The sequence below is a fragment of the Bufo bufo genome, chromosome 2 (assembly GCF_905171765.1).
Source record: "Bufo bufo chromosome 2, aBufBuf1.1, whole genome shotgun sequence".
Classification (NCBI taxonomy): Eukaryota; Metazoa; Chordata; class Amphibia; order Anura; family Bufonidae; genus Bufo; species Bufo bufo.
In genome coordinates this window covers 97544304-97558546 of record NC_053390.1, presented here as the reverse complement: position 1 = coordinate 97558546, position 14243 = coordinate 97544304, and the positions used below count along the sequence as shown (strand labels likewise).

The window sequence follows — 14243 nt, the reverse complement described above, 5'->3', positions numbered from 1 at the left end:
CGTCACTCCGCTCATCACATGATCTTTTACCATGGTGATGGATCATGTGACGGACCATGTGATGAGCGCAGTGACGTCATCAAAGGTCCTTTTCCTGTGCACAGCAAAGAAGAAGACAGAAGAGAAGCCGGGCTGCGCGATCAAGTGGATTAAGGTGAGTTATATTATTTTTTAACCCCTCCAGCCCTATTGTACTATGCATTCTGTATTAAGAATGCTATTATTTCCCCTTATAACCATGTTATAAGGGAAGATAATAATGATCTGGTCCCCATCCCGATAGTCTCCTAGCAACCGTGCGTGAAAATCACACCGCATCCGTACTTTATTCACGCAGCCCCATTCACTTCTATGTGGCCTGCGTTGCGTGAAAAACGCAGAATATAGAACATGCTGCGATTTTCACGCAACGCACAAGTGATGCGTGAAAATCACCGCTCGTGTGCACAGCCCTATAGAAATGAATGGGTCCGGATTCAGTGCGGGTGCAATGCGTTCACGTCACGCATTGCACCCGCGCGGAAAACTCGCTCGTGTGAAAGGGGCCTAAAGGGTTTTGTGGGTCATTGAGCTGCCAGGATCAGCAGGGGGGGGGGGGGGGGGGGCCTTCCCAGAGGTGGGAAGAGGAGGGGCCGGCTACAGTTTAAAAGGCTTGTGCCAGCAAGCGGGCAGGTCTTTCTCTGAAAGGGGGTCACATCGTGACATGTGTTTGGAGAGACCTGGAAGCTGCTGACATCACTGCCCCCACGTGATCGCAGCCAAGGACTATTTCACCATCATAACCCAAAGGAACATTCATCTACCCGGTAACTGACTTGTACTCTGTGTAATCCTGTTTGTACCATACTACCTGTATTCGTAACCTCAGACCACTGTATATATTCTTTGTGTGTATAGTATTATCTAGTGTGCCCTTAAGGCGATTAAATATATAATTTAATCTTGTGCTGTCTTGTATCATGATCACGAATCCCCACATCCGTGTTTCGGCCTAGTTATAAGCTACCGCAGATTGGTTTCTCACCCTATATAATCCCGTTAGCGGACTGGGTTTATATCAAACGAGAAGCTGGTGGCAGATTTCCCGGGCTGAGGAAGTGCAGTTTCACTGGGGCAGTAACCAGGCTCCCTCAGCTTGTTGCCTCTCTGTGCCCGTGTGGACAGGAGGAGTTTGTGTAAACGGTACCAAGCTGACCTTACATGCTCCTCCGGGTGGGTCGGCAGTCAGACCCCCGAAAATCTGATATTGACAACCTATCCTGAGAATAGGTCATCAATATTTTAGTGTTGCAAAACTCCTTTAAATATGAGCTGTTCCTGAAACAACCTTTGTTCATGTTATGCACCCTTTTCTCAGTCGACTCTTACTTTTATATGCCAATGTCAGACACAGCCTCTTCTGCCTCAGAGGCTCACTGATAACGATGAGGCTGGTTGTTTTCAGATTTACTTTATAAAGCTGCTATCCAGGTTCTCAGAGGCTCTGAAATGTTTAGCCTACAGAACAGGGCAGCCTCCCACTTCTTATTCGAGTCAGTTTATGCTGATCTGTGACGGGAGAAGTACACACCTTTATAAGATATCTTCAGTTTCTTGGAAATGTGTTACAAGGAACAGTCTTCATTTCTCAGAATAGACTGACAAATGTATATACTGTACACACACAGAGGTGTAGCTAGGGGCCCAGCACAGGGGAGCTGACATACATGTGACACCTGAATGAAACTGTACAGTGGCATAAATCCATAATAGGGGCACTTAATAGTACCTCCATGTACTTTTATAACAGTAACCTAATGTGCAGCACATTGGGGTTAATGTAAGGTACACGGGGTAACTAACTATTAATCTAAGGCACATGGACTTACTAAATGAATAACTCCATGTGCCTCATATGAATAGTAAGTAACCTCATCATGTACTTCACATTAATCCTAATGTGCCACTCGTACCTCACATCAGGCTAATTGCCCAATACTAGATGAGCTACACTTAGCACTTATTTAAAATTAACATCCTGTGATGAGCACTGAAAAATCCACTGGCACAGGCATGAAACATTGCTCTACTCTCTCCCTGTTCTCCTCCCTAACTTCTCAAGTTCTAACTGGTGGCAGCGGCAAAGGAGGAGGAACGTCCTACCACTGCTGCAACTCCAAAAGGACGGTGCTTCTTCAATTAGAGAAAATGTAGTGAGGGCATGGCGGGTGTCGAGCAGTGGATGGGCCCCAACATGCAAGTGGGACTAAGAGGCTGCCTCCCCCAGCAATGCCTCTGTATACAGACAATATAATGTTTAAAGTATAATTTATATAGATAGATAGATAGATAGATAGCTCGATATGGGATAGATGATATGAGATAGATCAATAAAGCGATCGATAGGATATAGAGCGATGGGAGATACAGTTGAAACCAGAAGTTTACATACACTACATAAAAATACACATATGCATGTTTTTCTCAATATCTGACATTAAATCAGAATAAACATTTCCTAGTTTTGGTCAATTAGGATTACAATAATTATTACTTTCTGCCAAAACCAGTATAATGAGAGCGAGAGACTGTTTTAAGGCATTTTTATTACTTTCTGCAATGTCAAAAGTTTACATACACTAAGATTACTATGCCTTTAAACAATTCTGGACTGCCCATATGATGTCATGTGTTTGGAAGCTTCTGTTAGGTTAGTTGGCAACATCTGAGTTAATTAGAGACACACCTGTGGATGTATTTAAATGCACACCTGAAACACACTGCTTCTTTGTGTAGCATCATGTGAAAGTCTAAAATAAGTCAGCCAAGATATCAGGAAGAGAATTGTGGACTTGCACAAGTCTGGCTCAACCTTGGGTGCAATTTCAAGATACCTGAAGATGCCTCGTTAATCTGTACAAACAATTATACGCAACTACAAACAAGATGGGAATGTCCAGCCAGCATACCGCTCAGGAAGGAGACGGGTTCTGTGTTACAGAGATGAACGTGCTTTGGTCCGACATGTGCATATCAACCCAAGAACAAAACCAAAAGACCTTGTGAAGATGATGGTGGAAGCTGGTAAGATTGTGTCAATATCCACAGTGAAACGAGTACTGTATCAACATGGGCTGAAAGGCCACTCTGCCAGGAAGAAGCCATTACTCCAAAAGAAACATAAAGAAGCCAGATTAATGTTTGCAAATGCACACAGGAACAGAGACCTACATTTTTGGAGACATGTCTTGTGGTCTGACAAAAATTTAACTTTTTGTCCATAATGACCATGGAAGCCTAAGAACACCATCCCAACTGTAAAACACAGGGGTGGCAGCATCATGTTGCTGGGTTGTTATAGGTGGCATCATGAGGAAAGAAGATTATGTGGAAATACTGACGCAACATCTCAAGACATCAGCCAGGAAGTTAAAGCTTGGGCGGAAATGGGTCTTCCAAATGGACAATGACCCGAATCATACTGCCAAACTGGTTACAAAGTGGCTTAAGGATAACAAAGTCAATGTTTTGGAGTGGCCATCACAAAGCCCTGATCTCAATCCTATTGAAAATTTATGGGCAAAGCTAAAAAGGCCAACAAACAGGCTTGTCAGGAGGAATGGGCCCAAATTCCAACCAACTATTGTGAGAAGCTTGTGGAAGGATATTCAAAAGGTATGACCCAAGTCACACAGTTTAAGGGCAATGGTACCGAATATTAATGAAATGTATGTAAACTTTTGACTTTGCAGAAAACAATAAAAATGCCTTAAAACATTCTCTCTCTCATTAATCTGGCATTTGGCAAATAATAACTAGCTGAAGGACTCGGCTTTGCTCGGGTATATTTAATCCATTTTATTTAATGTTTGTGTGTGTCGTTAAAAGATAGCTATCGACAGTATCCACTATGACAGTGACAATTACAGCCCCCCACCCCTTAACACTGACCCCCCCACAGTGCCCCGTTCCTTAAAATTGGACTTCCACAGCAGCCCACCCCCTTAACTTTGACATTTACAGCACTCTACTGTCTGAGTGTAAGCTGCAGGGAGAAAGTCACCCTCCCTCCCACCTCTGCAGCGGACAGAAGTTGATTTGGGGGTGTGGCCTACCCAGATCAAGGCGTGGCTTAGCGGGACCTAGAAGTTGATTTTTAACTTCATTTTTTCAATCTCAGTCGGCTCAGGACTGGGAGGGGGTGTGTCCTTTTGAACAGCTCACTCTAAGAAAGCAGTACTGTGCTGTCTGAGTGTAAGCTGCAGGGAGAAAGTCACCCTCCCTCCCACCCCTGCAGCTGACAGAAGTTGATTTTTACCTTTAATTTTTTTCAATCCCTGTCGGCTCAGGAGTGGGCGTGGTCTAACCAGATCTGGGCTTGGCTTATCAGGACCTAGAAGTTGATTTTTAACTTCATTTTTTCAATCTCAGTTGGCTGAGTTGGCGTGGCCTAACCGGATTGGGGCGTGTTCTTTTGAACAGCTAACTCTAAGAGAGCAGCACTGTGCTGTCTGAGTGTAAGCTGCAGGGAGAAAGTCACCCTCCCTCGCACCCCTGCAGCTGACAGAAGTTGATTTTTACCTTCATTTTTTTCAATCCCCATCGGCTCAGGAGTGGGTGTGACCTAACTGATTCAGGGGCGTGGCTTAGCATGACCTGGGGGCGGGGTTTTAAGTCTTTTGAGGGTGGACACATTGTGGCAAGGGGCGTGTCTGGGCTCCTTCCTGCAAGTGGGCACCTCACTGGCTCATTTGCATAACAAATAAACTGGATTTTCAGAGGATAAAAACATCTATTGCTGGAACAAAGGAACATCTGGAAATAAGGTACTAAGTGCTATTAGGCCATGGCTTTACTTCAATAGCGATTATACTGGTGACAGATTTCCCTTAAAGCTCACCTATAGCAGTGAAGATAAATGGCTAGGTTGTTATGGAAACCTGGAGTAAAACTGTGTATGTGTAGGCTGGAGGACCTGTGAGCTTCTATTGGCTGATAAGAGTCATGTGACCAAGCTTCTGTTGGCTAATGCATTTTTTGGGAATATCTCAGGAACGGTACGTCCTAGAGAGCTGAGACCTGGTCTAAAACCTTCCCGGACACCTGATGTACCTGTGTGCCAAATTACGTGATTGTAAATGCGACGGTGTGGATTCCATTAGCGGAGATACATTATATATATATGGAAAAAAATTACCAGCAGCACCACCAAGCCAGAAGACAAGTAGAGAGGGTGCAATGTCCAAGTATGGTAACTGGTGCTTACCCACTGATACGGAACAAAGAAATCGGACTGCACTCCAATTGAATCTCCAGTGAAAAAAAGGTTTATTCACCCGGTGGCACAAGCGACGTTTCGGCTCGCAATGAGCCTTTCTCAAGCTTGAGAAAGGCTCATTGCGAGCCGAAACGTCGCTTGTGCCACCGGGTGAATAAACCTTTTTTTCACTGGAGATTCAATTGGAGTGCAGTCCGATTTCTCTGTTATATATATATATATATATACACACACACACACACCTTTATACACTGCTCAAAAAAATAAAGGGAACACAAAAATAACACATCCTAGATCTGAGTTAATTAAATATTCTTCTGAAATACTTTGTTCTTTACATAGTTGAATGTGCTGACAACAAAATCAGACAAAAATTAAAAAATGGAAATCAAATTTTTCAACCCATGGAGGTCTGGATTTGGAGTCACACTCAAAATTAAAGTGGAAAAACACATTACAGGCTGATCCAACTTTGATGTAATGTCCTTAAAACAAGTCAAAATGAGGCTCAGTAGTGTGTGTGTGGCCTCCACGTGCCTGTATGACCTCCCTACAACGTCTGTGCATGCTCCTGATGAGGTGGCGGACGGTCTCCTGAGGGATCTCCTCCCAGACCTGGACTAAAGCATCTGCCAACTCCTGGACAGTCTGTTGGTGGATAGAGCAAGACATGATGTCCCAGATGTGCTCAATTGGATTCAGGTCTGGGGAACGGGCGGGCCAGTCCATAGCATCAATGCCTTCGTCTTGCAGGAACTGCTGACACACTCCAGCCACATGAGGTCTAGCATTGTCTTGCATTAGGAGGAACCCAGGGCCAACCACACCAGCATATGGTCTCACAAGGGGTCTGAGGATCTCATCTCGGTACCTAATGGCAGTCAGGATACCTCTGGCGAGCACATGGAGGGCTGTGCGGCCCTCCAAAGAAATTCCACCCCACACCATTACTGACCCAATGCCAAACCGGTCATGCTATGTTGCAAGCAGCAGAACGTTCTCCACGGCGTCTCCAGACTCTGTCACGTCTGTCACATGTGCTCAGTGTAAACCTGCTTTCATCTGTGAAGAGCACAGGGCGCCAGTGTTCTCTGGCAAATGCCAAACGTCCTGCACGGTGTTGGACTGTAAGCACAACCCCCACCTGTGGACGTCGGGCCCTCATAGAGTCTGTTTCTGACCGTTTGAGCAGACACATGCACATTTGTGGCCTGCTGGAGGTCATTTTGCAGGGCTCTGGCAGTGCGCCTCATGTTCCTCCTTGCACAAAGGCGGAGGTAGCGGTCCTGCTGCTGGGTTGTTGGCCTCCTCCACGTCTCCTGATGTACTTGGCCTGTCTCCTGGTAGCGCCTCCATGCTCTGGACACTACGCTGACAGACACAGCAAACCTTCTTGCCACAGCTCGCATTGATGTGCCATCCTGGATAAGCTGCACTACCTGAGCCACTTGTGTGGGTTGTAGACTCCGTCTCATGCTACCACTAGAGTGAAAGCACCGCCAGCATTCAAAAGTGACCAAAACATCAGCCAGGAAGCATAGGAACTGAGAAGTGGTCTGTGGTCACCACCTGCAGAACCACTCCTTTATTGGGGGTGTCTTGCTAATTGCCTATAATTTCCACCTGTTGTCTATCCCATTTGCACAACAGCATGTGAAATTGATTGTCACTCAGTGTTGCTTCCTAAGTGGACAGTTTGATTTCACAGAATTGTGATTGACTTGGAGTTACATTGTGTTGTTTAAGTGTTCCCTTTATTTTTTTGAGCAGTGTATATTAGATTATGGTAATCCTAATTGACCAAAAACAGGAAAGGTTTATTCTGATTTCATGACAGATATTGAGAAAAACATGCATATGTGTCTTTTTATATAGTGCATGTAAACTTCTGGTTTCAACTGTAGATCGATTTGGCACAGATAGATTTTTTATATTGGCACAATAACTAGAAGAAACACACAATATACTTTATTAAGTGGATCAGAATATAAAATCTGCAATTTCAGATCAAAACTATTTGCAAAAAGTGACACAATATACAATGTAGAGAACTGTATATATACGACTACAATGCTGAAATCCACAACCTCAATAAAGTAAGAACACGCAGAACACAGGGATTTCATGTATAAAGTACAAATTATTATTTTGCATCATGTAGCTTTTATTTGAAGTGATTTCTGTAGGAAAAATGCAGCTAGCATAAAGAAGACTACTTCCTTGTAAGGAATAATATGCTGCCATGATCTGATACAGCTGTTTCTCCCTCTCTCATGAAACATACCAGGATCATTATAGATAATGGTGATGAAATTGGTGTTACCTGAAGCAAGTATGTACCTCAGTCAGACAACAGATTTAATTTGCCAAGTTGCATAAAAGCAAGTTGGGTGTATGTAAAATATATCACATATTACTGGTTCAACAGCCAGAAAACACTATGCAGCCCTTAAGGAGGTATTCTAGATGTTAAGATTCATCACCTAGTTACGAGACAGTTTATGGTTTTAGAGCATATGGTTAGGCACCCCTACTTTTTTGAGATCCCAATCCTGGTGGGGAGGAACAAGCATTGGGCTCCTCATTCTACCGATTGGTAGAGGTTCCAAGCATTTGTGCCCTGATGAACTAGCATTTATTGCCAATCACATGGACAGATGGTTGATAATAATGGCTGGAATATCTCTAAAGGTTTAAAGGGAAGCTCTCTTTAAAGAGTTAATGGTCAAAACGGATAACCTTTCTTAAAGGGGTTGTCTCACCTCGAACATTGGTAGCATGTCGCAAGGATATGCCACAAATGTCAGACAGGTGCGGGTCCCACTTCTGGGACTGGCACCTATCTCTAGAATGAGTGCATGGACGGTCGCCCTCCATTCATTTGTATAGGAGCTGGCTCAGCTATTTACAGTAGTTCAATTAAAGGGACTAGAACGGTGGCTGCGCTTGTGCAGTGTGCTCTCTCCTGTCATTTCTATGGGACTTCCGAAAATAGCCAAATGCGCTGCTCAGCTATTTTCATTCCTCCTATACAAAAGAATGGAGGGCGGACACATATGTCAAGTGCGCTATCCCGATCTTTAGGTGCTCCACTCTAGAAATAGGTGCAGGTCCCAGAGGGGTTTCAGGTCAGGCAACCTTTAAGGCCAGTGATTTTAATTATACAGAACTGTATAATTAAATCACGGGTGCGTCAATCCCTTTAAGACGGTGATTTTTAGGAGTGACTCATCCGTTTATGTTCATTGTGAAAATTTATCAAAACTGGTAAAGTGGAGCAGATCTGCATGGCAACCAGACGCCGCCTTTCATTTTTCAGAAATCTTAATAAAAATGAAAGCAGCAGTCTGATCAGTACAGACAACTTCTCCACTGTTCCTAATAACCAGCTTTGACAAATTCCAATATGTTTCCAATAGATGAACTTTTTCGATTATAAACGTAGTAAAAGATATATCTTGGACGACTGACAACTTAATGGTCCTTTTACTAAACTGAAGATGAAAACCCAAAATGAAAATCTACACATTTTATAAAAGATGTCTTCGGTTGTCCTTTATCGCCTTTCTTTCTTCTGCTTCATCAGTTTCTTACTTTCCTCTCGTCTCCTTTTATTGACTGGATTCCGAGGATCGTAAATCTCAAAGGTATCTTCATCTTGCATATTGGCATCTTTTACCTTCTGGCTTTTCTCATCAAACTGAAGCACATGGGACAACCTGAGAAAATAAAAAGACATTACAATGAAGAAATAAGAAATAAAAAAACTGTTTCTTCTTGTAGAAATCAATCAATCATTTGACTCAACCAACTTAGATTTTTTTTTTATTCAGTTTCCTGAGGATAGGTCATCAATAGTAAACCCCTTTAATAGCAATTTAAGTGATATCTGCCTTTGTAATCCTGTCTGTTATGATAATGAAATGACTCAATAAATATGATCAAGAACCAAGAAGTAGCACTAATGGTTAGGCTTAGTGGTCAGTTTGAAAACTGCAGGATTTCAGGATTTATTTTAAAATATATATATGTATATAATATATGTCAAAGCAGATAGGCAGCACTCTGGATACAGTGAAAATAACAGGATCCCTTTATTATCCCAACGGTTGCATGTGGTTTGCTTCTTAAAGCAAAGGCAAGTTTTAGAGAAAATTCTGAACGTCTCCTATTTTTGTGTGACTCATGTAAAATGGACAGCAAAAGCAGAGGCATCTATGTAAATCTACATATAAGTGTGTTTCTTGGCCACTCTTCCAGCAGTCCAGTGATTGGTTGAGGAGTTATTTCCTGTGTATGGAGACCAGCGGGGACCACTTCGGAGTTGAAACGGGAGAGGCAGGGAACTGGTGAGATGAGTATCACTTCCTTTATTTTTTTTTTTACCCACTACTCTGAGCTAATTGCCATAAATTTTTCCCCACTGGCCAACACCTTTACAGTCCCCTCACAAATATTGCCTGTTTTTTTTTTTTTCAAGCTATTTTTGGTCACCTGTGTTTTTGTGGCGGTTTTTCGGTCTTGCCATTAGTGTTATCTGCATGACATTTTTCAACTATAAAGAAGGCAAAAAATGCCTGAAAAAAAACGCCAAGAGCTACAGCATGTTGAGCTTTGGAAAAGAAGCCAGACGCTTGTGAATCCTGCATTTCATAGATCTCCAGCTAACTTCCGGAGCTGGCGTTTTTACCACAAAAAGCATTAAAAAAAAGAAGCTACTAAAATGTAAAAGTGCAGCAAAAACCTATGCTGGAACCCATCCTTTGAGTCTTAAAAGATTGTATACAGATACTGTGAGGTATGTATATCTTGGCTAAAATAAAAAAATATTAAATAAATCCAATTAAAACAAAGCTCAACCTTTGGGTAAATTTACTGGATTAACATTTGCGTTTGCATCCACCTATCTGCAGACAAAAATGGTGTCTCTACTAGAGAGGGAAAGGAGAAACCAATACTTGATCACTCGCCTCTTGACTGCTCTGGAGATCCTGCATCACATGTGATTTACTACACAATCTTGTAATACTGAAGAATACAAAGGACGAACAAAAAATATTCATATATGTGTTCTAAAAAAAAAAAAAAAGTCATTGTTGCCTGCAGCAACTAATCAGATAACGTCTTACCCTATAAGCCACTAAGTTGATGACACTTTTCTTGGCGTCAGGACTATGTTGATACCGTACAAGGCAATGCATCCTAAAGCTCTACGCTATGTTACAACCAGTTAATTCTTCATTTTTTGGGTCATTAAACAATCGGAGCTGCCAACTTTTACACAGCGAATGTAACATACAGGCAGTGGATGAGAACTCTATTCTGACACACCGCAGTTGCACGCTCATCGTCACTGTCCTAATTGGTTTTTGTTTTTGTTGAAAACAATGGTTGAAAAATTAGATGCCTTTTAGCTTGGAGCTTTACTTTGGCTTGATCGGTGTGTCACGTTGCCTGGAATCTTCTACGCTAATTCCTACTGCAGTGACACCTACAAATGAGGCAGAGCTGATCAGCTGCAGGCTTCCTCACGGCGGGAACAGCCAAGAACTTGTTCATTACTCTTGCAGATGTTACTTTAGACCCTCGGGAATTCAACGAAAGTCTGAAAACACTAGTTTACTCAAAAATGGTAAATTGTAACCGAAAAGCGTCTGGAGTTACATCAGCATTACATGAATATAGAGCATGAATAATATGGAAGACAGAAAAACTTCTGTTTCTGTGACTCCACGAGGCTGTCACTGGACAGACTTGAGTAAATAACAGTCACTACATAACACAACTACATGAGCGGGCAAGAAGCCGGCTTCACCCCACCGGTATTTCAGTCTAAACGCAGGTGCTGCTTCAATTAATATTCCAGACGCTTAATTTTTTTTTTTAGCCAAAACATTTTTAGATCTGGACTGCTTGTATTCACAATGGACTGGGGATAAGAATTATTTCCATCATAGAAAGGGGCCCAAGTAGAGGAAAAGCTACAGTTGGAATACTGGGTCCTAGGAGTAGTCCTACCTTCTCATAATGGACCACAATTATTAATCAGCAAATGACCTTCGTATAATAGACAAGTCAAAGTTATTTTAGTTTTTTCATTTTACCTCTTTTCAGTAATTTTCTAGAGAAAGGGCAAAGTTAGGCAGTTTATTGCAACTGAGAGACTTAGGTTCTGTTCACACGAGCATTGAGCTCTGATAGCCAGAAAGAACATAGGGACATATTTATTAAGACCAGCGTTTTAGACCCCAGTCTTAATAAATCCCTGCACTGGCGGCCGACGCCGGCCTCTACATAACTTCGGCGGATCCACCACCACTTCTAAATGTAAAACAGCTTCCTAGCTGTCTTACCGTTAAACCATTTTCTATGACTAAAATGGTAACTGAGTACTGAGACAGCGTCCCCTTCCCTACCACGCCCACTTTTACGCTAGTTTCACACGAGCGCTAGGGATATGGCGGGCTGTTCAGTCAGGGAATAGCCTGCCAGATCTCTCTGCATTCCAGCTTGAAGGTCTTCGTCTGGCCCCATTTACTGTAATGGAGACCAGTGGAGATCCGGCCACAACCTGGTAAAAATGCCAAGGATCGGCTGGAAGAAAACCACTGTGCTCAGCAGATCCCTAGGGATAGTGTGAAACTAGCCTTATAAGTCAAAAGGGCTTACATTCTTTTCTGTACACTACAGAATAGTGTAACAATTAACTTACTCTGACTTGTGCAGCGGTGATTATGCAGGGAGGGGGACAAAGTGATCTAGTTTCTCACTAGAACAGTAGATCCCTAGTCTAGTGTAAAACTAGTCTTATAGGTCAAAAGGGATCCAATTACATAGTCGGGGAATGTTTCTAGAGAGGAGTGAATTTCATATTTTGAAGTTCGTGTGCGGGTTCGTGTTGTGGTATTTACTGAATTGCGCTATGGATTCCGTCACCACAGACCATAACGCAATTCCATGACGGAACGCATAACGGAATGCCTTTAGAGGCATTCAGTTATTTATTTAATCAGAATAGAAGTCTATGGCCAGCATAACGGATCCGTCTGGTTTACGTTATGCAGGAGAGGACTCCAGCATAACGTAAACCGGGCGCATCAGTTATGCAGGCCATAGACTTCTATTATAACATTTCACATACAAACAATAAAACTGGGAAATAGGGATTACACTAAATTAAAGTGGTGTGAGGAATATGTATTATTATTTTATGTCAGCCATGTTCCCACACCAGCCATCAGCTGTCAGATAGAGGTAGTGAACTCCACAGGGGGGCCCTGCTTCAAAGCCCAGCCAACTGGCAGAGAATCTCTAGCAGGCCACCATTGTACCTCCATTCAGCCAGCCAGGAACCCAGCTAAGGGAACAGGAAAAACCTCTCTGCAGGGGGTCTAGGCCATTCCCCAGTTCAATGAACATTATCAGACATCATAGAACCGGCAATTCATAAGGAATTGCCCGTCCATCACAAACATAAATCAGATGCACATTTGGAACCCTGTGGCCACGATGAACAAGCCCGTGGTCATAGTTTGGTGGTGGGATGCCAGGGAGAGGAGATATACATATCTCCCCACAGAAACCAAATAACGGTACCATGCTTGGATTCTATTGGTAGTTGGAACCCAGGTGGATCCATTGGTCCCAGAACCACCTCCCTACGACATTCTGGTCTGGAGCCATGAGCCCTAATCGGTTTTGTGGCTCATGTGCTGCAAGCCCAGCAGAGGGGGAGTGGCCCCCTCCCAGAGGCCGGGAGGGGCCGGCTACAGGTTAAAAGGCTTGTGCCAGCAGGCGGGCGTGTCTCTTCTCTGAAAGGAGGTCACATCGTGCCATTTGTTTAGAGCAGGGGTGTCCAAACTTTTTTCGAAGAGTGCCAGATTTGAGGAAGTGAACATGTGCGAGGGCCGACCATTTTGACTGACATTCTTTGATCCATTAAAATTAAATGCAAATTAACTATTTTATGCAAAGTTTATTGAATTGCATACTTTTCATTTTGTAACTTGGATGACAAATCTAAACAGGTGTTAAAACACTCTGCCTTTAACCACTTGCCGCCACGCTAACGCCAAAAGGCGTCATTGCGGCGGCTCTCCCAGGCCAAGCTAACGCCGATTGGCGTCATCTCGCGTGAGCCGAGATTTCCTGTGAACGCGCTCACACAGGCGCGCGCGTTCACAGGATCGGAAGGTAAGCGAGTGGATCTCCAGTCTGCCAGCGGCGATCGTTCGCTGGCAGGCTGGAGATGCGATTTTTTTAAACCCCTAACAGGTATATTAGACGCTGTTTTGATAACAGCGTCTAATATACCTGCTACCTGGTCCTCTGGTGGTCCCTTTTGTTTGGATCGACCACCAGAGGACACAGGTAGCTCAGTAATATGTAGCACCAAACACCACTACACTACACCCCCCCTGTCACTTATTAACCCCTGATCACCCCATATAGACTCCCTGATCACCCCCCTGTCATTGATCACCCCCTTGTAAGGCTCCATTCAGACGTCCATATGATTTTTACGGATCCACTGATACATGGATCGGATCCGCAAAACACATACGGACGTCTGAATGGAGCCTTACAGGGGGGTGATCAATGACGGGGGTGATCACCCCATATAGACTCCCTGATCACCCCCCTGTCATTGATCACCCCTCTGTAAGGCTGCATTCAGATATCCGTATGTTTTTTACGGATCCACGGATACATGGATCGGATCCGCAAAACACATACAGACGTCTGAATGGAGCCTTGCAGGGGGGTGATCACCCCATATAGAATCCCTGATCACCCCCCTGTCATTCATCTCCCCCCTGTAAGGCTGCATTCAGATGTCCGTATGTTTTTTACGGATCCACGGATACATGGATCGGATCCGCAAAACACATACGGACATCTGAATGGAGCCTTATAGGGGGGTGATCAATGACAGGGGGGTGATCACCCCATATAGACTCCCTGATAACCCCCCTGTCATTGATCA

At 43.6% G+C, this 14243-nt stretch overlaps 1 protein-coding gene across 1 annotated transcript in view; it reads right to left on the bottom strand.

Annotated features, from left to right (window-relative positions):
• Positions 1–8560: 8560 nt before the first annotated feature.
• The window catches only part of CWC27 (CWC27 spliceosome associated cyclophilin), a 285436-nt gene continuing 279753 nt past the window's right edge, over positions 8561–14243 (bottom strand). The window contains exon 14 of the mRNA XM_040421330.1: positions 8561–8976. Within this exon, the coding sequence (XP_040277264.1) occupies positions 8814–8976 (163 nt within the window). The 3' untranslated portion in view covers positions 8561–8813. The remainder of the gene's footprint in view (positions 8977–14243) is intronic.